The sequence below is a fragment of the Ooceraea biroi genome, chromosome 5, assembly GCF_003672135.1.
Source record: "Ooceraea biroi isolate clonal line C1 chromosome 5, Obir_v5.4, whole genome shotgun sequence".
In the NCBI taxonomy this organism is placed as follows: domain Eukaryota; kingdom Metazoa; phylum Arthropoda; class Insecta; order Hymenoptera; family Formicidae; genus Ooceraea; species Ooceraea biroi.
Window position 1 is genome coordinate 1,132,542 of NC_039510.1, and position 25,121 is coordinate 1,157,662.

The window sequence follows — 25,121 nt, forward strand, 5'->3', positions numbered from 1 at the left end:
CTTACCGAGAAGGCTTTGAGGAAGACTAGGCATTGTATGATGCCCTCCATCGTGTCTCCGGTTAGGCAAAAGGTGCCGTTGAGGTGTCGCCCTTTGCGGCCTATTACGGAGCAGAGGTTGGCCTGCACAAAGGCGTTCTGCGATCGCGTGGCCGCCGTAAGAGCCGGATGGTGAGTGCGGGAACTCATTAGACGCTCCAGTGAGTCCATCTCTTCTAATCTTTGATGATTCCTCGTCTTGATCTTTCTCGATTTGCTTGCCGAACGGGGGTTGCGGGAATCAAGTAGGATTCGAATGGCGAATATTTGGACTCGGATCGAACATCAGTCATGGTCTTCCTCCTCCTCCCCCTTGTTCGTCGCATTGATGAACGAATCCCGTTCGTGCGAATTTCCCCTTGCGAGAGAGCTACTTCAGTTGATCAGGGAGCGGCGCTCGTTCTATCGGTCGGAGAGCATTTTGATGTATGCGGCGAGAATTACATTATATATGGCTTCGGGGAAAACGTATCACGGTAGCTTTCAACCTCACGATGCTTTTGTTCGGCGTTATCGAGCTCCTTGCTGGATGGGCGTGTGGTTAATATAATAAAATCAACACGACTGCCGTTTCAGCGCCGGCAAGACATTTCGCCGATAGTGCACGGTGAACCGCGAGCTGTTTAACTTATTAACTGCATTTATTTTGCAAAAGGTCAGACCTTTATGAAGAGCGACGATCCTAGCGATTCCAGTTTAAACTTTCTCGTCAGCGTGACTTCTTCTGCCTACTGAGGCCTCTCTCCCGATCTTGATAAAGTCGTCCTCGCGTGGCCGCCGCAATAACCGCGAGGGTTCGTAAGTTCGTTACGATCTATGGAAACTTTTCGACACGGCGGTCGTGGACGTCAAGATTGAGTTACGAGCAGTAAACACACACAACCGCGTTAAATGACGTTACCGCTTCTATCCATTCGAACGCACCGCAGAGGCGATCCGCGTTATGACACGGAAACGGTACACTATTGATGATTACGCAGAGCTCTGACCGAGATACACAAAAGAAACTTTGCCTCTTGTTTGTTAGCGCCGCGGTTACGTGCAGTCGCATCAACGTTCGACGCTGAAGTTTGCATTCACAAACACGTTTCTAAGAGTCCATCAAGCATCAAGTTTGCTTTTCCTTCGCTCCGCGACAGGCTATCGGCCGCGATGTCTCAGTCGATATCACTCAAAAGCCTAACGACAACCCACCTTTGCTCCGCGTTACGCGACGTGAAGCAACGCGTGGTGCAACGATGGGTTTCACACGAGCAAGACTCGCCACCGTTGCATTTTACTTGTCCACGAACGAAGCGAGCGATCGCGCCTTGTCGATGTTGCCGAACACTGAAAATTAACAATGAAACTTCGCTAGCGAGAGTCTTGTCAGGCAGCGAAGCGAACGTTTCACTTTCTACGAGCGAAATCACAACCAACAGCGGATCCTATTATTGATGATTCATCTCGTCATGTTCTATCTATTCGATGTGCTGCTCCTGCCTCGCGATTCACTCGAAACACACTCGTGAATGAAGCACAGAGCGTTTATTAGCACGCGAACTACGAACTCGTCACTTTAAAGACTGAAATCTGACCACTGGTCCACTGGTTTTCAGACGTAGTATCAGCTGACAAATCATTATCGATCGCGTTGCCACCTCCGGGCCTCCGTAAACATCATGAATCTCCGAGACGAGCGTCTGTTATCACTGTGCGGAACTGTAAATCCATCTGGCGAGGCCATCCATTTGCCCCGGCACAGTCGAGTAGAGTTCTATATCCGTTTGAGGTTCAGCGGAGATCTTCCGCTCACACAAAGGTGTCTCGTTTCCTCAGCGTACCCCGTAGCTAGCGGACGTCAAAGGGGTTCTCTGGGCGGAATTACCCGTAGCCGGAGTCGAACGTGCAACCATCTATTGCGGGCAACAGGCGGGTGGTCCTTGAATCTTGCGAGAGATCGAGTAGACTTTTTGCGAAGATGATGCCTTAGTAGTCGCCGTGGCTGTTTCCGCCGCGTGATGCGTCTCTATCGGCGCCTGCGGCGCGGCGTAGCGCATGATTAAATCGCACATCTCGTAGCAGAGGAAGCAGATGCCGATAATCAAGAACGTATCCATCTCCCTGGTCAACGACCGTAATCGCGTCGAGAACCTCGCGAGCGGTCTCGTGAAACCCGAAGCAGCGACGAATGAAGAAAGAGCCAGAGTTTCTACGTAGATCGGTATAAAAGCTACCTGAACGTTATCGTTTTCTTACTTCTTTTGCCGTATAAGAAGCCACATGGGGCGTAAGTGATCGCGGCACTGTTAAATGCACTTTACGCGTACGGTCGTAACGGTAGACGTCGGTCGCGTTGCCAGCTTAACGCCGTCGATGATCTCGCACTTCCGTGGATATTCCACTCACGAACGCCCCCGAACGAGAGGAACAGAGAAAGAGATGATGATGCAAAACGCGATCGCAAGCTGGGCTCTCGATATTACAACGACCTGACCGTTCAGGGTGCTAATGTCAATCACACGCTTCCATGTGAACGAGGAGGGTCGCTCGAGACGACAAATGTTAACGCGTTGCCGGTGACAGGGTGGCTGATCAGAAACTCGTCGTTGATTGTGTTGATGATCCTACAGCTAACTACGCCCGCGTTCGACGGTAACCATCTCACTCGAAGCATCAGCATTCGTCGTTCAAGTATCTTGCCTGTCAGTGGAGCATCCTGGAAGATCGCGTCTTTTCTGTGCACGCCGGTCTTGCGGTACACGAGGTCTCACTGAAAGCGCGCGCTTCGGCCACGATGGCAGCTCGTCGTTGCAAGCGAAAAACCGCTCGAGAGGGAGCCACGTAGGGTGCGCGGAGACGCGGTCACGGAAACAAAACACAGGCCATGTGAGCGCGAACGTCGTACGGAAACCGGATGCACTCGGATCTTGAGGCACGTTGAGGCGGACGTGCGGACATGCGCCGCGATTTCTCGGAGTTCGCGTTTACCCCGATCAGCACCGATATCTCGCAGAGGTCCCACCACTAGCGTCGAACACACACCGTCCTCCGAGAAAACGATTCCTCGAGAAAAATCGCTGGAAACGCGCGCGCTTTTCACGCCGACAGACCGGGTGGACGATCGCGAGTTGCTTCGCGAGCACTCCGCACGATCGGATCCAGGTGGATGCGCACAAATCGTCACTCGTGCGACCGACACGTACGTCACGTCACAACTCGCGCAAAACGGAGCGAGAGAGCGACGCAGTTGTATCAGCGGGCTCGCGCAACGGGCCAGCGTATGACTACCAGATACTCTCGGCGTGAGGGTGCGCCTTTACAAGGGTGGGCGGGTGGAAACGAGGGATGCTGGGCGACGGCGCGGCCCGCGGCACCACCCCCGCAACCCCTCCGTACGGCGTTCTCGCAAAATCCACCGATCCCTTCTCTCCTTTCCCTCGGCACCCACCAACCTCCCGCAGCAACCCCCTCACGCGAACACCAGCGCCTTCGGCCACCTCTCATCCAGCGGGGCGCTATTCGCCGTTTCACCCCCGGTCGCTCGTACCGAGCGACGCTGTTACTTCGGTCTTACTCCCCGTCATCCTTCTTCTTATGCTTCTTTCGCTCTGCTGCTTCCATGCCCGCACCTCAGACTCGCCACGTCCGTTCCCTATCGCGTTCTTTTATCGCATTCTTTATTTCGCCTCGCGTCCTCATGTTCACCGTATGCCTCACAGCTTCTTCATCACGCGTATCTTCTACCCGCGCCCGTTGACCCGGCGAGACCAGCCAGCGGCGATTTTTACGCCGAGCACAAGCTAGGTCGGACATTCAAGCGGGGTTGAATGCGCTCCGCGCGTCCGTCTGCGTCCGTCCGTCGGCGTGATCGCATTGTTGCGATGTTCTTAACCCTTAGAGGGCCGGGGTGGCCCCTATATGGGCCACTATAGTGGCTACAAGATAAATAACTGTTTAATGTGCATATATAGGTATATATAAAACTATAAAATAAAAAAATAAAAAAGGAGCTACAAAACTTTCTATGTCCATGCAATTAGCTTTGGATAACGCCAAAGAAAGTTTTATACATGCATGTAACTGTTATTATTCATTTAGGCTTATTTAAGTTGGCAACACTGTTCCTATGTAAAATTTCGATAATCTGATCTTAAAATCGTGATTAGCGATATCAAAAACCCTTAGAAACACTAAGATTTAAAATTTGAAAATTTTGAATATTTGCCAAACCGTTCGAAGCCGGACTGGCCCATATATGGGCCAGGTACGAACTTGGGAACTTTACGGAACCTATAGATTGCATATATGCATAAATTTTACGTTAAAAAATTTTAAATTTCAATGGACAAATCCCGGCCCTCTAAGGGTTAATGCATCTTGCGGAATTTATCGCGGAGCGGTTAAACGGGGCGGTTTTCCCTCTGTTGTCAAACGGTGTCATTGAAATGAGAAGCCGGCGTAGAAGAAAAGAATATTACGGAAATTATATAAGTAAAATTAGTACAATATTAGAGACGTTCTGAGTACGTTTCGGGCGTAAATTGTTTTTTTGCGCATCTTACTAGAATTCTTACTAGAAATGGTTGACGACGTCAAAATCGTGATTTGAAGGAAATTGTGCTACTAAGGTGAGGAATTGCGCTCTTATTATGAACGGCGTTTTGAACTTTTCAGTCATGTGTGATTTGTGCTACTGCATCGCCCCGTACAATAGTCCGCTATTATTCCGAAATCTCCATTCTGTAGTTCGAGATCGCTTATTCTCGTCTTTTTTTTTTCTGTTCACTTGCCCTATTTTCCTTCAGATTCTTTATTGATTTCTTCCTATCGCTTTCCCGTAGAAATTTTTTTTTATATGAACGTATTTCCTTTCTTATGGAACTTTTTTTATCTTCCTTTCTTCTCGCCCTTATAACACATACTGTTTGACCTATTTCGTCTTCCTATACTGATTATGCAGTTGAGAGAATTCCTCGATAAATGAATTAACTTCTAATTTTACCTACGTCAATTAGATTCGAAGTCATAGTTGGAAAAATCAATTTTACGATGCTCAATAATCCATTTTTGTTGTTGGAAATGCCGACGTACGGTTGCTGTGTGAATTGTTCAAACAAACAACTCGAGTTGAGAGGCGATACGTTAATGCGTGTTTCCATTCCTCGCTTTTTGTACCTTCTAATTTTGTACTCTGGGAAAAAACGTTAATCCTGGCACTTGTATAGCGCGTATAAATGTTATGCAAATAGCGTCGCTAGTCTCCAACCAAGCGGTAACAGTAAGAACGTTATCTTCTCGCGAGCTTTTGTCAAGCTGCGCGCAACGTAATGCCGGGACAAGTAAATGGCCCATATACCCTTAACGAACTTTCGCACACAAACGCCAACCGACTTCGTGCATCATTCGAAAACGGGCGAGTTTACGACGGATGTCCCGCGAGATTAGGTGCGCCGGGTCGACAAATTGTGAATTTGCGTTTACGGTACACACCATCGGCGCAACTGTTCGCTCCAAGTTTGTCGCCGGTTTAATTGGCTTTAATAAAGTTCGGGGTGCCGCGCTCCGGCGAAGTCGCGGAATTAACGGTCGCGGTCTGTCGCGCGAGGTGCTAAGCGGTTAAAGAACCTTCTCTGGAGAGAAACGCCCGTACACCCGATGTTCGTCCTTTACTCACACAGAGAGGCAATTTTGAGAGAAATTCCTGAGAGCGAGAGTGTAAGAGAATTGAGTTTAACGTGATTTAGCCGTTTAGCTCACCCCTAATTTTTCCCTTTCACGTGTCTTAATCGCCGAAATGTTTTCATTGTTTTTAAATATAAGATACTTAAAGAAAAGAACGGGAAGAAAAGTGGGAGGACGATGGGAACGTTTATTGCTCTCTCCAGCCAGGTCAGAAAAAGCTCGACCTCGTATCTGTGGACGACGTGGTGGTTTACGGTTTGGATTATTTAAATTGCATTTACACGGAGGAGTAGACGACGGAAGTATAGCACGACAGTATCAAACGGCGCGTTGATTGCCTTATGCTCGTTCTATCCGGTGACGCAATTCAAAGTGGCAGTAAATCTCTGGAGTTACAGAGCTCGTCCGGGCGATGCCGTATCCGCGACACGGTTATTTCATTTAGAAAACGACTTGAAGATTTACGTGGATCGCATTTCGAATACCGTGATGTCGCGTACTCGAGGGACGCGGTAATTTTACGGACGAAGACGAGCGCATTTGCTCGTCGCGTGCGATGCTCCCTTACGATCGAAAATCACGTCGGATCATCATAGTCACAGGCGAAGTACGGGGACCGATGCGGCAAGTCGATAATCGATGTAGGAACTGATAAGATCGCACATGCTCTCCCTTAACGACTTTCGCCCAATTGTCCCGTATTTCCGATGTGCGATGTGATTAACCTTTTTCTAGTACGAGATTCATATAAACGAGCGTTTGGCCGATTTGCTGTTTAATTACTCAAGTTACTGATCAAATTTGCAGATTACTGCCTGCAGCCGCGAGCCTTATAATGCAACGCGCACACAAATCTCACGCAATAATGGATATTGGTCGGTACGTAAACCATTGCGGTGGAATTTACAGTTTTGCGTCAAAAATATTAGTTTAACGCTCTACAGTCTCTTGCAACAGCCATAATCGATAATACGTTCGACGCACATGCACGCTTGATACTTTGACTTCAATATGAGCCAATTCCGTTCTACGCGGACGCGCACATCTAGCAGACGGCCTTTCGCGTTCTTCATTTTTTTTCTTTTTCTATCAAACGCGCGCTGTTTGAGGCAAGCATGTGAAACTCGTCGCGAAATTCTCTCGAGATGGGGGAGCCGTCCCGTCTTTACGAAAAGCATATTGTATCCCGCGGCACGGATTCAGATTCAATTCCTCTTTCATTCGACAGCACACTCCCTTCAGAACCAATACGATGAAAGTTTCCTCGCCGTGTCGGACATAGAGATTTGTTGAATTGAAGCACGCGGCATGTCGCCGAAATGTAGATACGCAACCTCGCAGTTGGGATGGGGTTCTTTCACCTCTTTTTCTTCGTTTTTCTTTTTTTGCTAGGATCACGCGAATATCGCACGCGCAACTGCGATCGATAGCGTGAAAGTGCGAGAGCACGCAGTATAAATTTTAGTATCACATTGTAACGACAAATGGTGCTGGTTTGTCGGTCGGAACGACGCGCCGAGTGAAAGGGTAGTTAATTACGAGAACAAAAGCCTGCGCGAGTTGGATCGATAGAAAACGGCGCAGATAAATATACTGCTCCGTACAGCGCTGCTCTTTATGGCCTCCCCTTTCTGTATTATCATTGATTTATCTCTAGAAACAAGCGGTGCTATTCTAGTATATGATTATTTCTAACCATCACGTGATTAAATCGCGCAAATAATTTATACTTCGCGAGTATTTGCTCTCAATTCTCCAACCCTCCTACTTTCAACCCTAAAAAATCTCTTTTACAGTCTTTTTTATTTTTATTCAAGATGCAAAGCCTGTTTCTTGCGTATTAAAACAGTTTTAGCTTGATGACCGAATGAATATTTAATGTCGGATGTCGTATAATCCGTATTGATTAAACCAATCACGACGGGCCACTAATCAGTGCTCAATTTCATAAGCTTCGTTGATTAATAGTGACAATCGATGATCAATCTTGACCCAAATATGATTACATCTATTATCCACTGTGAGATTACAGTAATAAAATATGGACTCAACAAATATCATCGATAAATTTTATTCTGAACAAACGAGGCGTAAGGAACCAAGAAACTTTGCGTATAACCATGAGATGCCAGAAAAGTTAACAAAAAAGCCTAATTAATTCTTGCTCGTTGTGTATGCAAGGCTACTTAATTACTAAAAAGGCGGAACGGCGTCAAAGTGACTAACTAAAACGATTTTACCAACAACTGCGGTGGAGGCTGCTGTCGGGAGGGCATATTCGATATACACGTACATGTATTATACGTATTACACATGCATGCGAAAATGCATCTTTACGTGCGCGCGTGCGCGACCACACGCGCGCGGACCAACCCGACTATTGATATATTCCGACGTTTACGACTTGAAGTAACTTTGCTTAATATATAGCCGGACTTGGATTATAAATTCCCACACTTCCGAATGCATACGCCATTCCGGCTAACTGTAGCTTCGTGCAGTCATCCCACATCGTGTTTATCCCGCGTAACAGCGTGACGTAGGAGGACTTCTCGATGGCAAGTGATATTATATCTTGTGCATTCAAATCCATTAAAGGGAAAGCACGTATCGATGCATAATTACGTGTTACGACGATTCGAGGGATGATCCATGATTAACTTGTTGCGAATGCAACAAGTTAATCATGGACTTATACATTTTTCCATTATTTATCAGCATTGTCTTGTTATGCAAAGCGCATTTTATCGTGTTTTCACTTTGATTGCATAAATGATAATAAATCCATATGTAACGCAGTAATAGTTGAATGTAATATCATTAGCCTATGTTTTCACGTTAACTCGATACAGCGCCGAATACGTAATGAGTAAATGTAAACTGCATTGTGACATCAAATATAGATTTTAATAGGTTTAACAACAAAAACTCGCTACATGTGATTAAATATAAATGCGTCAATGTTTGAACGAAATTAAACGAAGTAATGTATTAAAACTTGTACATGTGTATATAAATTTTCATAGAACAAAAAGATAACTATATAACAGCTAATTTACATACACGTGTTATGAATCATAACATAATCCGCATTAGATTCATTAAACAGGAGCAAACAACCGCAGAGAGATCGTTAGTGCAAAAGAAACATGCGCTCAGTTGATTGGATGTAACATCGCGCAAAAATCCGAGCTCGTGTAATCTTGATAACAAGTGCAATGAGATAACATCGATAGGAAAGTAGCGCGAGAAAATATTTTCATTGATTTTTCTCCTTGCGTATCTGACAGCGTCGAAATACGTGCGAGAATCTTTCAGATAAAAGATCTGTACGTTAAAAAAATTAAAAGTCGACATCGACATATCTCGTAATGGAATCGATGCATCTTACTTTCTATTCAAAGTTTCCTTCTCGGGACATATATCAAGACGAATTGCGCAACGTTCTGTTACACAACGTATACTCCTTTCCGCCGAGAGTAAGGAATCGATGGCTACTCTCGACCTTTTTGCTGACGTCTCGCGAACCAACATCAAATCAAGATATTTGTTCCTGTTGGAAAGATACAGTCGCTATCGAACACGTTTATTATTTCTCTTCGCTCTTTTTCGTCGAATAATACCGTTCTCTGTATCACGATTGTAGCGTCTGGTAACAACGCCACGGCCGGATTTCTCAATCAAAATGATAAAACATATCTATAAATGTATAAATTTAGGTCAGGCGTTCCATTAAAATGCAGAATCAGTTGTTAATATTAAATTATATAATTTCCATATGCAAATGGTGAATAATTTTATTAAAACGCCAGCGAACAGAAGTAATAGCAATGCAATCCTTTTCAATTTACAGAAAATTAAATTATATTTTTATTTTCTTTGTCCTACAATTAGAACACGCACGATAGATACTATTATATTACTACAATGCGCGAGATACAATCTGAATATTATTCATATTATTGAATATTATTCATATGTTCGTAAAATGAGAAATATAAATACACGTCCTTTTCGTTTGACTAAATCGATTCTGAAATTTCTGACCCAAGGGAATACGTGATGACTTGGTATCTCTAAAATACCCATGAGACAATAACGAGAAGATAACGGAACGACGCAGACGAGGCATAAGCGCGCGAGCATAGGTATTCACGAAAATGCGAAAAAGAGCGTCTTTCCTGTATACGACAATAGCTGCAATGGTGGTGAAGCCAGCTAGGGTGACATTCTCCTCTGAGGTGCCATAGGTTGCCATGGCAGTTCTCTCTGTCTCTCTCTCTTTCTCTTTCTTTCTCCGTTTCTCTCTGTCTCTCCGTTAAACGCGAACTGATTTTCCACGTCCGACTTTTCGCCCTGGTCCCGCCGTGCTTGCCATCCAGCCGCGTTTTCCCGGCTAGAGCAGAAAGCTTCGCGGGAACGGCCGCCTTTTAAATTTTGAAAGCACGCCACGCCGCAGGGAAATCTCATTTTCCATGGATCCGCGCGCTTGAGAAGTCGGCGGACGTGTACTGGCTACGTCGGGAGATTTATTATGCACTTTCTTGGTCCGCGCGAGCGATGAAACGCGCACACGTCTCCTTCGTCACGCAACGCACATCGGACAACCGAGCAAAGACCCTTGGCGACACACGAATTCGAGAACTCGATTGCACGAGGGAAGCAAGTGAGAGGATGAAATCGTGAAATCCACTTGGCAATTCGCGATCTTGCCGCGCTTTTCCGCGGGATACGTCTGTGCAACGTCCAGTGATAACGAACATGATTCCCATAGCCAAATCGCCTCTGCTCCTGTACCCGATAAAACGGTTATCTGAGTTTCCATGTGTTACGCGGACGAACGCGCGACACGATCGCGTATCGCGGCTTGTAATGGATGCGGTCGTTTGGAAAGGACAACCGTTCGGGACCACGTGTATACCCGGAGCAAATAAGGCACTTTTCGATGACTCGGCGAGTGCCCGTCGCCTGCGAATCTCGATTAAGCGAATCGCATGTTCCACCGTACGGAACTCTCAAACGAGTTTTCATCCGCGAATGCGTTGTAGAGATTTCATTGTCAGAAAAGCTCGGGGAGAGCTCTCGTTCCGCCACTTTTCCGATATTAGCATGTTCTAAAGTATTTAGAATATTTCTGCCCGGTAGCTACGCTCTCCGCCGTTGGAATAGGGCCGGTAACTCTGATTGAGAAAAACGCAATCTATCTGTTTTGCTACTAACAAAGAGTTGATAGCTCTGCCAATAAACTGGGGCGCCCGGTTATAGTCGCGCGTTATCATCGATTTTCATCCAGCGCAGATAAAAATATCCGTTATGCGAACTATGAACGAGCGCTCTGCGAAACGCGCCGGCGTGCCTGCAATTGGGTTCAAAATGGATATTAAATCTTTTGATCCGTATTTTAATTGGACATATCCTTCGCATCGCATAAACGCAGCTCGATAAATTCAACATGATGTTTCCGTAATCCATCCTTCCTTCCGAATGCGATTCGGAATAAAACCGGGATAAAAAGTCACGACAAGAGTTCGAACAACACGAACTGCAACGGCGTGACGGAGGTGAGCATCGAAATCGCGACAAGCCAAGTTCCATCTACAAAAAGACAAAAACTTTGCGGAACGGGAGCTCTTGGCAACTCACGGCGGATATGACGGAGCGGAGAGTTACGCTGGAAAGTAGTTTTCCTTATTGCCGGTAATCGCGTCGCGAGGGATTAACTATCTTCTCGATGGAGTTCGATGCGGAATTAGCGCAAAGTACGACAGAAACGGCATCCGCGAGACGTTATTAAAACATCCAACGTAACAGCGATCTTTTATCAGACTTATGAGCTAGCTCTCGAAGATGAAGAGCTAATGAAGAACTAAGCCATAGCTCGTAAAACGTGTTTGATAAAACATTGCGAACAATCTTTGGCTGATAGTAGTGGAATCTTAGAGTTAGCAAAACTGATCCTATTTCGCTTTTAACAAGATAGAAACACGCATAAATCATCGATGGAGATGCGATTTTTTTATTTTTACGCGGCGGATATAACAGCGCAGCTTCCTTCAGATTCTTCAGATATCGCAATGACCAAGAGCTTTAATAGATTTGTTGTATGCGTGTACATATTCTTTCGTAATATTGCATTGGTTCTGGCTTCTGCTATCGAACCAAGTAGAATGCGAAAGCAAGGCCTGCGTGATGTAAGTTAATGCGGAGATAACAAAACTGCGGATAAAATAAAAAAGAAAAACGGACAATAGGGACACTCGGTTGTAGATCATTTTATCGGAGATGGAATGATAGACTATTCGATGTAAAAGATACCGAATTCATGACTTACTCACGCATGTACTGGACAATGGTCGACTTTGTATTATAGTGCTCGCCTTTCGTCGAATACGTACCTGCAACAGAAATAACGTCGATATCATTAGCAAGCGATCAATAATCTTAAAGCCCTTAAAATACATGATTTCTATGATAGTTATTTATGATATTCTATGTGTTATTATTATTCGTATTGCACGTATTAAGTAGTTAAATAGGATGTTAAATAGAAAGTGCATGGTAATAATAGTTTAGAGCTACACGATGAAATCCAATGAACAATGAAATCGAAGATAAACGTAGAAACCTTATCATCGCAGAGTCCCTGTGTCACTGAGGAAGTTCCGCCATCCCTTGACATATGAAACGCACGAGGGAAACGTTAAGATGAACAGACATATTCATTACCACCTGTTATGTGAGATCCTCATGCGATTCGACGACTTACCGCATATACCAACAAGTTCTCTGTGATCACCAACAAGTCGCCTGGAATCGCATGTTGCATCTCGTTTCGTCGAGATTCGCAGGCCCTTAGACGATCTCAAGAGGAAGAAAAATGAGAGCGAACCGATATCAGATTAAAGCCCTTAATAAAAGCGTGTAAACCGAGTACAAATTATAATTATTATAATAAAATTATTATGTAATTTATATTCTTTCTCAATTATCTATGAATCGTGAAAGATGGAGCAAAGAAACCTTTTTTTAAAGAAAAGAAATTAAGAATTATTTATAACACACACATAATACAATAAAAAAACTCTGCAATCTCTCTTTTGCATAATATTAAATCATCCGTCGTGAATCAGATAATTATGAAGAATGCATCCTCGAGAATGTCTGCAATTTATCGGATATTAAAGGAGTATATCGCAAATAACGCGAAGTTTGAGCTCAGGTATCCGTGTAATGTAAATTTGCCCGCATCTTCCAGATTGCTTTCTGGACCTCGAATGCTGCGGGTATAAATTGTTCACTCTCAGCAAGCGAGCGACTTCTTACGATAATATTTCATTTCGTTTATTTCGCAGGGCGCATAGTTCGTCCGCGTCGCCTCTCGCAAAAATTGCTTCTGCCATAACGCATCTCTACGCACACTCAGAATTTTCTCCATTAAAAGAAATAAAATTCATTAGACTTCACGTTTCGATCTCGTTACTGCAACTTTCTATTAAAAAAAAAATGCAACGTTATTGAAGTTCCAATATTTACGCATAACGATCGCTATCTCGAAATGTTTTAAATGTAATTTCCTAGCGCTGTTTTCCTTCGCAAATTTCGACTATTTTCAGCGTTCTCGTTTTCACGAATGGCCTCAAAGCAATCCTAAAAGCAACCGCGGGGAAGCCGCACGAAAGTAAATCGGATGTCTGGAAAAGGATTGTGAGCGGCCTTAGTAAACCTATGCGTCAAAAGGAAGGATCGTACGTTACATTGAGGATAAGACACGTGTACGCGCAGTCGACAATCCCGTTTGATTCTCTTTTCTGTGCTTGTTCAACTTTCTCTCCGCCAGCTATTCAGTACCGACAAATATGACAGTATCATGATTGCGAAACTGCGCGCTCATCCTAATCGTCATAACAGCCACTGGCCAACGCATTGTCCGGTCTTTATTTCCCCGCTTTTCTCGGCGCATTGTTTGTTCCGGCGCTGATGCATAGCCGCCGCATTGTCTATTCAAACAATATTTTTACACTCACCTAGTTAAAATATCGCCACAATCCCGAGAAAAGTAGCGGTTTTTCACTAATACATTTCAGTTTTTTATGTAATATGTACATATACCTGTCTTTCGACCATTTTTCACGTTTAACTTTAGAAAAATTAGAGATCACGTATACGAATAATTGCATTCAACCATTCAGAAAATTCTTTGACTTTACATTATACTATATTATATTAAGAACGTACATGTCCTCGAGGTGACAAAAGTAATTGCCAAGATCGCACACCAGCATTTCGAAGTGTGATCGCGGAATTACTGAAAAGTCTCCCCAGATTCAAAAGAGAGAGGAAGGAAGAGAGCTCACTCTTCGGTTCGCGGAAACTGCCGGGCGATCTCCCGGATGGCCCTTCACTCTCCGTTCGACCACCGTATAAGGACGGTTATATTCCCCCGTTAACCATCCTTAACTTTCAATCCGGGCAAGTTTGTTCGTCCAGTATGTTCCCCAAGGCGACTGGAGGAGGAAGGGAACTCTATAGTGCCAGCCAGTGGACAAGTAAGTTTAGTGGAGTCGGTCAACCTTTGCACCGACCGACTATTGCATCGAATCGAACTGTTAAACGCTACTTGCCAGAACGTTCATCCTTTGACGGAGTACCTGGGCGAAAACAAGAAAAAGCGCAACGTCGGCTGCGATGACGCACGTTTCGCGACGATGAAAGTGGAATCCGCTCTGAAGAAAAGGTCGCTTTGACCGGTACGACGTGTCAAAGTTTTAACGTTCGTTTCGAGCCAGGTGCAATTTATTACTGCCCGGTGGACTTGACAGCGCGGTGTAACGAGAGGCGGTAGAGGGTGGTGACGGGCGATGGAAAATTCGCATCGAAGAGGAAGTTTATCGGCGATATTTAGGTCGGCCCACCGATCATTCTCATCGCTCTGCCTGGGTTAATGTCTTTAATTGGCTGCGAAATTTTTAATATCCAATTACATGATAAACGCCGACTTTTATCGTCGCGGTGAGATGTGCTGACGTATCGAACGCCCGTCGATCATTGCACGTAACGCGATTGGAGGTGTAAGGGAGACAGCACGTCGCGATATCCGATCCGTTTAACGCAGCTAATTCAATCAGGTTAATCGCCTTTTAATTGGTTTTCGCGTGCAGGTATTCTGTAATATCATTATCTTGCATTACTCGCGTCATTATACTCCCCTGTTTCTAAGTATTTTCATTATTTACGGCAGGAACGAACTTCCATTATTCCCCTGTAATTGAAATTCTTGGATGCATTATTTCTGCACAGGGGTTTTCGTATCATTTTTAACACGGATTGGAGAATTTCGATCGCGGCAATGTCCGATAGCAGGAGTAAACTGCAGATGAGATCTGGGGACGGGGGGATTCCTCGCGTATATGGAATCGGTCTACGACTTGAATACGACTCTGTCTGATTATTCTGTGCTGAAGCACTAGACGGAACCACCTGTTTAATTTCGCAAAAACCTCGGAAATCTCTGAGAGATTTCCAGGTTTTCCTGCTCCGGCGAAATCCCGCTTGAAATCCACGATCGCTTACTTTCCGAGTCGCATAACCGATTTACCGATAATATTGATTGCATCAAAGTAACTATTTTCTATAATATTATTTTCTATAATAATCTTCTTGATTAAGGAAACCATTAATAAAAATAGAAGCAGCTTTAAGGGTCGACGTAAGGGATTAAAACCTTCATACAACACGTCACCCAAACATAATTTCGAGAGAATCACGCGTAAGTGTGTCAGCGAAAGGGTGCAGGGTGCAGCTTGAATCACGCTCGTCCCAGTATCACACCATGACATTTTAAGTGCAGTTTTGGAACTGTGGATTAACTCGCTGACCAATGTAAATTAATGGCGATAACTTTTGATAAACCGGCATTACAACCGTTGAATCACGCGAGCATTTGGCATTAATTATCAGACAGGAAACTCAATTTGCCGTACTTGGAGCACTTTGAAATAACGATACGTACGCTGCGCCAAAACCACAGCAATTTACCGACGTGTAGCCCACGTTAGTTCCGAAATTGACAACATTACTTAAGCGTGGTGTTACGCTTAAAGCTACCATTTTCATTGGCACGATAGCGTAATTATTAAAGAGGCGAGAATTTCCAGATTCGTAAAGCCGTATCCTTCTCCCCCTTTCGTCCATCCACCCTTGCGTTCTCCCAGCCTAATTGCGTCGGTCCGCAGCGGTTGCTGTGCTCCATTATATCGCTTGATGAAAAATTGTTGCATTTTACCTCACGAGCGCATTGAATTTTTAATTAATTTCCTATCGTGGTTAATGGAGTGTTAATTCGATTCTGCCAGTGAATCGACTGCAAGTGAAAATTCGATTGTGTAATTTGATGCTTGATATTAATGCAAGTCTGTGCGTGAAACATGTATTGTTCATATTACAGTATTACGTTTGTGCATAGTTTTGCGTAAATTTAATATCCACGCGAAATACTGGCAGCGCTCCATTAGGGGTCTCAAAAGGGGTGGTAGCAATTACATGAGCGAGGTATTTCGAGACAGTAGGCGGTATCACGCAGAAGCTTTATCAGTCTTTGACAAGGACTCATTTACCTTTTTCTTTTTTTTGTGAGCAATTAACTTGGTTGAAAGCCAGTGCGACGCGAGATAAATTCAATTACATCTTTAGCTCGCGTACTTCTCCGCTTTTTACGGTTTTAATTCCGCCCGATTAATCGGAGGTACGAAAGACAGCGAGCGCGGGAATGGACAAGGCAGAAAGGGGGTTGAACACGCGACTAAGGAATGAATTAAATTCAGGATCGTTGTTGAGGGCGATACGCGATTGCTGCTGACCGATAGCACCGCGCGATTTTTATTCGGCGTGTAACGCACGGACAAAATGAGGACAATCATTCTCAGTCCGCACCGCAATTTATTCCGATAGGATAGGTATTCGAACGAATAACGTACGCTACGACGGGGAACGGATAGAAACCCGGTATTTGCTGCGGCTTTATCGCGCCAAAGGCAGATACGTTAGATGCTCGTTCTTTCGGAGTGGCGTGTCATTGATTACGTTGGTGAACGTATTATAAAAACTAAACGCGAGACTCGTTTGTCACGTTTATCGGCATCCTGCGTTTTGCGGCCGCAATGTGCATACTCTGGTTCGTCACGCGCGATCATACAGCAGTTGTGTAAAAAAGAAATACGGAAACCAGATGAATGGATCGCGCGGCCGTCGTCGTCCCTTTCGTCGTCTCTTCAGGAAGAGAAAACGTAATGAAATTCTACTCGCGTTAATGGCCGGGCGGTAATTTAATTTCATCGAGAAAAGGAGCTAAGTAATTCTATTTCCCTCTGCCGTGTACGTATGATATACTCCGTCTTCTTGAGAGCTCGGTGAAGAGGGTCAATGCCGGGAGGATTCACGTTTTCCGTGCGTATACTTCCGCGCGAATAGATTTCCTAGGGGCAAAGATACAATTCGCGTTGAAAAATGTTATTAAGTCCGTTTTTTTTTCTAAAGTGCAATTATTTTGTAAGACACAAAAATATTATAATCCCTGCGGCACTTCGTTCGCGCTACTTTTTTAGATATTGGCAAGGTAATTGTAATATCCCGCAAATATCACGTTGCATGATAAATGTATGGTGTTACCGCGGAGATACAATTATGCACGCGTCTCCGCATATGCAATAATGTAAAATTATTCACGAAAATACCTACTCGCTAAGTAATTTTCAATTAGAACTCAATGCGACGCGCGGAGACCCGCCAATAAGAAGCGTAAACTTTTTTAATTAAAGGCCTGTCCCCGGAGTTTTAAATGAGTTAGTGACGCTGACGGGAATAGTAGAGGGAAAGTGAATGAAGCGCGTGCAGGATGAGGAAGGAAAACGGGCATCAGAAAACGAGATAGTGACGCTAGTACAGTAGTATAGACCACGATGACAGGATGAGAAAACTTCAAGTAAGAGAGAGGGAGGGGGAGAGAGGGGGGGGGAGAGAGAGAGAGAGAGAGAGAGAGAGAGAGACCATTGGATTATCATAAAATCGCTCGATTTAATTACCGTGACTAATTATCAAGTATGCGCGGTCTTTGCACCGACAGCATACGACAATGTCTATTATTTAATAAGATATCTCCTTTGTGGTATGCAACTGAAAGGTTTAACATTTTTGATATGAACAAATGCACTGTTTCTTGACGAAAAACGAGTGGCCATTTACATCTGGCTCGTTTTGAGGGAGAAATATTCGAATTTAACTCTGAAATTATTCGCATATGAAATTATGTATCAACTTTTTCTTGTTGGTTCAAGAGCACGTAACTTTGAAATAATAAACAAGAAGGACATAAATTTCGCGAAACACAGGAATATTTATTCAATTCAGTTTGAGTGTTCTACGTGAATTGTTTTGAGCGCAAACGCGTCGCAAATTAATCGCATCTAGCTTTCATAACTGCAAATGGAACAGAGGCACGAATAGACACGGTAGGTTATCTCGTTGGTGTACGTGAAACTCCGGAACAAAGCTGTTAGGATATTACTGATCTTATTAAAAAGTAAGTGTCTACCGACATTATGCGCTCGTATATGAGGTGATGCAGCATCCATAAAGGAAGTTAACGGCTGAAGCAACAACTCGGTATTTCCAACCTCGTTACGCACAAAATTTTCCACAATCTCCAAGGCAAGAGGATAAAAAAGAACTTATTAATTATAACTAACAAAGGAAGCTGCAAGTAATTGAGGAACAGGCAAAGCAAAAGGAACGTGACATGAAGGTTCATTAAGAGACTGAAAGATTTTTATTTATTGTGTAAAAGTTTTCATTTCATAATTGAATATACACGTATTTATAATAAAAACAATGAGCAATTAAATTGCGAATAAACTGAAAGTCAATGGAAAATCAAGTTAAACGATTTAACTGCACACACATGCAAGTTTTCACGATATTAATTTTATAGAAAAAGAGTCGACGAGCGAGGGACGCCCGCATACAGGATAGGATACATAATTTATTATTGACCTTATTTTTTATATCGATGATAAAATTCTCGGATGCCATTCTGTCAGCTTACGCGTCGCGTAAAAATATGAGTGCAAATTAAATCCAAGGAAAATGAACGCTGAATATTCATGATACACCGCCGAGATGCAATCCTTAGCGTATACTTTAACGAGGTAAAATGAAGTGTCTATATGCGAGAGCATACCTCTCCTCTTTTGTATCATGTCCTGTATATTCGCAACGATATATTCATAAAGTGATACATTGTTAACGATGTCCTTTGTGAGGTGGTTACGTACATTATTCAGTATTTTGGTATCAGTCGAGTGATCGTTCCATTTTGATCAGAATTATAATTACACACACAGCATGACGCATTTGTCGCTAATAATATGAAATCTGTTTATTCCATATCTATATATGATCTCTATACCATACTATGAACGTGCTTTGAACGGCAAAAAGAATGATCTGTCGAAAATACGACGACTTCTATTATTTGCGCTTATTCGATTATTATTCCGTCCGGTGAAGTCTCGCTTGATGAGTTACACTTATGCACGATTTATAGTGCACATCTGAGGAAATACTCAACCTGCATCTAGTTTTCTAGTGAGATTTTTGTCTGGCGCTGTTTTCAAAAAATTGTAGGAGCGTTGCACGAAGCGGAACGACAAATGCACTGGTTGAAATGCGGGACAGAAACGCTGACAGAATTACGGACGTTAAGAAAATAAGCTTTATGAAAATCTCGCGAAGAGAACCTATGCAGTAGGAACGTTTCGTCGTCGTCGTTGACGACGTATACATTTGCGCGCATTGAATAACGCATGTCCGCGCTAAAAGCCCACGAAGTCGCGTAAATATTAATTCCATAATGTGTCCCATTCTTTATATTTTATAAGGCACAATCAAACGTAAAATCGCAAATTAATAAAATAGATCTTTCCCGCTGCGCATATAGTGCACTCTATATATGTGTGTGTGCAATAACAATTAAATGCGGCAAATGCACATTTATCACGGGATAGAAAAATTAAGCAAATACAAAGCTAATACCGTTAATATCGACGGGTTAAAATGAATATCGTAGTAAATTCGCGAAAGATAGATGAATAATTCCACACACCGCTTTTTCGTCCTTTTATCGTATTTAGCTAAAAACATTTCGGCGAAATTATGACCGCGTAGGGCTGGTTAACCGCGATGCGTAATACATAAAATTGTGCACCGAACCGAGATCGATAGAGGAAAACAAGATATTTTAAAATATTCGACTGGCGAAACCTGTTAACATGTTTGTTGGATTAATTTTCAAATATGGCGTTCCATATTTGCATAAATGTAAAGGGCATGCGAAACCTATAAAGTTATATAATGCAGATAAATGCAATAACGCATCTTTTGTCAGAGCAAGCTCAAAATTCGGATATTGTCGACAATATAAATATCTTTGCAATCTACATTGATGATGATTCGACTGTTATCTATTACGAACCGTACGCATATATGCACATATCGATCCTTTGTACGATCCATCGCAAATTTATCAGCAATTATTGTGGAAATGCGTTGTGTACAGGCTATTGTTACTATTTTCGCATTAATTGCAGTTTGCGACTCAGAAATAATAATTATCGATTAACTTGGAGAGATATTTTATTACCTCACATTTATCTCACTGTAATGACAATTCCTATTTACACAATCGAATTAAACGATTTTCCGGTATCGCGAAAAATTGACTTTAATTAACCAGAATGTTCGCCCTTGTTGAAGGGACCGCAATTATTCCGCGGGATGTAGATCGCGACGTTAATCGATTTGAATGTTCACCCTGCTGTACCTGTCGTGCGGCTTTTCTTAATGAAAGATGAATACGGGGTGTAGGAAAATTTAAATGTGGATTTATAATTTCGTACGTGGAAGTTATTATGCAAACGTAGGAACGAACGGAATTTAATACAAGCTATTCCGCGCGCAGTGACGTCTCTTAATGGAACTACTAATCTTTGAGTCGCTGATGTAAAGCCCGGATTAAAGCAATTTCATCGAATTTTTTAACGAGTTTTCGCAAACTTGTAGCGGTCCCTTTTCCTTCCCATTAAAGGTTGTATCGCTTCGTACGTCACATTCTTCGCTCACAGAATTTATACTTTATCGTTAATTTAAAATAACGCGTATATCGCATGTACAATAAGGCAGCAAGATCATTTTTGTATCGATTGCAAAAATACGATATTTTGTTGACATCTCACGTGCACGTGTGTTATAATTTATAATTAATTACCGTAGTAGCTTGTTCCACGCTTCGCAGAGGCTTTCTTACGAAGGAATGTGAATTTACACGACGTTCTGTTTGCGGATAACCAAGAAAGTGCCGTAGGCTACGCCTTTGAAAACGGGGTCAAGCGTCCCGCGTGCAAAACCAAGGCGACCGGAGAATCATGAAAGACGTTTTCCGTCGTGGGGATTTGCGACATGCGGATTTCGCGTAAAGAAATTTACGCGGTCTTCGTTTCCTCTTAATTTTAAAATTTATCACGATCTCTTCATGTCACACGTGTTACTAGTGGGAAATCACGAATGTCATACAACGATCCACGTAACCGTAATCTCACAAAAGTAAATCGTTCCTTTTGTAGTATACGTTCCGGCAAATCAATTAGTATTTCAACTCCCCCCCTGTGAACTTTCTATAAGTTCTTAATAGTTCGAATCTGGGTCGTTCTAATTGAAATAAGTCTTTCGGAAACATTTACCCGGGCTTTTCTGCGTTCATGTTTTTCTCTTGTCGGATCGATGATTTAAGGTTTTTTCACACATATCCGTGACGTGTCAGTACCGTATCAGTGCCGTGTCGATTCGCATATGTTACTACGCCGGACATGTATAAATACTAGTATAAAAACATGTATGTATAAAACTGAGCGAATACGGCACTGACACGTCACGGATATGTGTGAAGAGGCCTTTATTGGCGAACCGCAGGAAAGCCATAACCGCGTGCGAACTAATTACAGGTGCACAGTAACGAATTTCTCGGGCTTCTAGTTTCTCACAAACTTATAAATAAATATAAAAAACGCATGGTTCCTCGCTTTCATGGCGTATTTTTTTCGGAGGTTGATCATGCACTTCAAAGACATGTCGCGCGAGTGCTGCTGCTCGTTTTTTCACAGCTTGTCCGTTATTGATAATGTAAAAAACCGAGGATAAAAATTAGAAAGACCAAGGGGTAGTCCGATCCCGTTGCTACTATCACGTTGTCACGGTGGATGCCCGTGAATGCACGCGGTTGGATCAAAAAGACTACAGTCTCTTTCTGGCATTTTTTAATGCTTTTTCTCTTTCATTGCAGACTTCTTTCTTTTTTCACGACTTTTTCTATCCACGTTATGCCCACATTGCGAAATTATAATAATAGCTTTTGAAAAGTGTGGTCTAGTTTTCAGTACGTATGTATATTGAATAAAAGATTATATGAAAGAGAATAGAAAATCTCGGAACAACTTTTTTAATGGTATGACCATAAATATGATGAAAGTCAAGCTGTTAGAGACAGAAAAGAGGAAACTCTAAGATTGAGGATTTTACAGCTTTCTGAATATCTGACACTGAGACTAGTGAAAAAGTAACATGTATTACTATTCTTGCTAAAGGAAAGTCTTTTACAATTGATCCAAAGAGTCCACAGTTGAAAGGAAGTGGCATTTCGTTCGGGACACCGTGTATAATTCATTTTGGTCGAACGTCGGGCTATCGACTTTAAAGTTTAGGAGTCGATCGGAGAAGCTGGCTTGGCACGATAAATATGCAACGTTTCCTCTACGACATCTTCAACCACGTCGAGGGCGACCGATTTGCGCTTGAATTTCGTGGACGAGCGCGTCTCGTCTGGGTGCTCGAGAGGCCCCGCGAACAAAAAGAGAAAAGGGAGAAAAAAGAACGTTGGGAGGGAGTAAGTGGAAATTGAGAAAAACGAGGAGAACTAGGCCCCGCTTCGAGATTCCACGGAAGTCTTAAGTTTCGAGAACGGGAGAAACGCCAATGCGATTTCTCTCGGCCAACCAGAGGAATCGCTTAATCGGCTCGTCGGTTCCGTAAAAGCGGCGGCAAAAGTATTTCGGTCGTTCCGCGAGTTTTCGGAATGCAATTTCATCCGTGCGCTGCATCCTACTACTTTCCGCGAGAAAATACGAGTCTGGAAAAGCGTTTTGCGGAAATGAATTTGCACGTCACGAATATTGTGTGCACCATAACGCGACAGTAACCTTTAACGGAACCGGAAATCATGAACGAACGATGCGTCACATGGAGGGCTTGTGATTTTATGAAAGACTGGGATTTAATCTGCTCATTTGATACACCTCATTATTCTCGCACATTTGATCCATTTGATACATCTCATCATTCTCGCACATTTGATCAGAGCAGTGTTCGTTCCTTCTCGGTTCACCTTCCAGCTGAAACGTACTTTAGACTTTCTTTCCTTCCTCGAGCAATTTTTCTCGCCGATGTTATTCTATATATCAATGCCAGGTTCCGTGACGTAAAATTTTGCGCGATAAATTCCGCATTTATGCAATCCACCCTCTGTCCTGAAATAACTTTCTCGCCTTTCTCCCGACGTAGCACAAATATTTACGTAACCCGGGGTGGCAAACGCAGAAAAGAACCACCGGTCCGCTGAATTCGCTGATTTAATGTTCACGTCCGGCTGCCTAACGCCTATATTACAGCGTCTGCGTTACAACGTCGCGTCGGCGAAATCCGGGGGAGCCAAGCGGGTGTACATAACGGAATTTTAACGTATGCTTATGTACTTGGGGAGAAAGAAGCTGCTGCATCTTGTATAAATCGCGTACATATGTGAGATGGCCCAGAACTGTCGCGCACTTGCCTCCAGCTGTGTAGCATTTTACAAATTTAGGACAAATTCTTCCTCGGAGAGAAATTCTCGTCGATCTATCACTTCGAAGTTCACCTAGGTGGCAGTACAAGGACGCGACAAGGAGTTACGGGTGAGACGCACAATCACATCGATCACAATATTCCCGAAATTTAATTAGAAGATCACGGTAGTCTGAAATCGCACGCGGCTATTGTGCAAGCTGCAATCGGGCGCGGATGCTCTATCTATTGATGCGCTATAGCTCGCCCGCAGAAGGACGGGCCACTGTCGTTACGCACTCTTGACTTAATAGTTCTTTCAATAGCGAAGCGCCGAGTTTGCCAATGGTGCACGCTGTATTTCACCATCGCCAATTTCCGGCTTCATTCTATGGGACCGCGTCGCGAGACAGCAGAGAAGTCGGCACAGCAAGTACAGAATATATGGAGTCGAATATACGGCGGCCCCGGGACGAGAATCAATAAGAAGACAAAAGGGAATAGAGACAGGGAGAGGAAGGGAGACAGCATTCGCTGGGTATAATATAATATCGGCGCAAAAAATGATCTTTATCAACGGCGCTCGCGCGGGTAACTTGATAAATGAAACTGACGCTGGCATCTTATAATGTCCATCATCGTATTTACACTGTAATGCGAAGTTTTGTTGTAAATTTTATCAAGGATATTCCATCGTTCGTTCTATGAAATTTCCATTGCGCGTGGATAATTATTATATTAATAAATCACGACGAATACTGCGTGAATTATTCTCGTAATAACGCGATAACAAGCATCTGGAACGTATTCCGTTGTCGACTCTGATATTCACGCGATCACGATCGTGCAATTACGGCACATATTGTAAACATGTCCGTGGGCTCGTCCGCCGATGTGAACGAAAATTAATTGAGGGTTAGGTTGGATCAAAAAATTGGGCGACCAGTATCCACGTGATGACGAACATTGACGACGGGGGTTCATCAGGCCGCACTGACAATGCTCGTTGTTACGCCCTGCACCTATAAATGTGGATGCACGCGGCGGTGTAAGGATCGTCAGCCTCGCAAGTCACGAGGAACGCGTTTTCGCGAGCGCAAACACTTGAGGGATCGCCGTCGAGAGAGATATCCCATTCTCGTTTGTAGTGGAAATGACCGAGGGTACCTCTTCATCTTGCTCCACTTAACTCGCTAAGCGGAGAGAAATTCCGATATTCAAACATTTAATAGAATTTCCGAAACAATCTGTCTCACACAGATCTCAATTTTACGACTAATTTAATTCTCCAGCAGATTCACGATTTATCCGCAGACTTGGTCGGAGATCCTTAAAGGGCTTAGGATATTAAGACGACCTGTGTACGCGAACACAGATCCGCATTTGTGTATGATATGCATTGAAGGAAAGGTAAGAAGGAGGAGAATGAAGGAGGAAAAATGCTCTTTCGCAAGTTGCAAGCTCGAGCTCAAGCGCGCCATGAATCGCATCTCGTCGACC

At 43.5% G+C, this 25,121-nt stretch overlaps 2 protein-coding genes across 7 annotated transcripts in view; both read right to left on the reverse strand.

Moving 5' to 3' along the window:
* The window catches only part of LOC105279301 (neurobeachin), a 181,837-nt gene extending 178,500 nt beyond the window's left edge, over nt 1-3,337 (reverse strand). For 4 of the 5 annotated variants that reach the window (XM_026969861.1, XM_026969860.1, XM_026969857.1 and 1 more), the window contains exon 1: nt 6-3,337. In XM_026969861.1, the coding sequence (XP_026825662.1) occupies nt 6-209 (204 nt within the window). In that variant the 5' untranslated portion in view covers nt 210-3,337. The remainder of the gene's footprint in view (nt 1-5) is intronic. The other variant, XM_026969858.1, reaches the window with a different exon arrangement.
* LOC105279302 (neurobeachin-like) overlaps nt 1-25,121 on the reverse strand; it is a 126,130-nt gene that overhangs the window by 19,578 nt on the left and 81,431 nt on the right. Inside the window, exon 2 of one of the 2 annotated variants that reach the window (XM_011338969.3) lies at nt 12,034-12,097. The exons of the other annotated variant lie outside the window; for it this stretch is intronic. Coding sequence (XP_011337271.1) covers nt 12,034-12,097 — 64 coding nt within the window. The remainder of the gene's footprint in view (nt 1-12,033; nt 12,098-25,121) is intronic. 2 annotated transcript variants of the gene reach the window in all.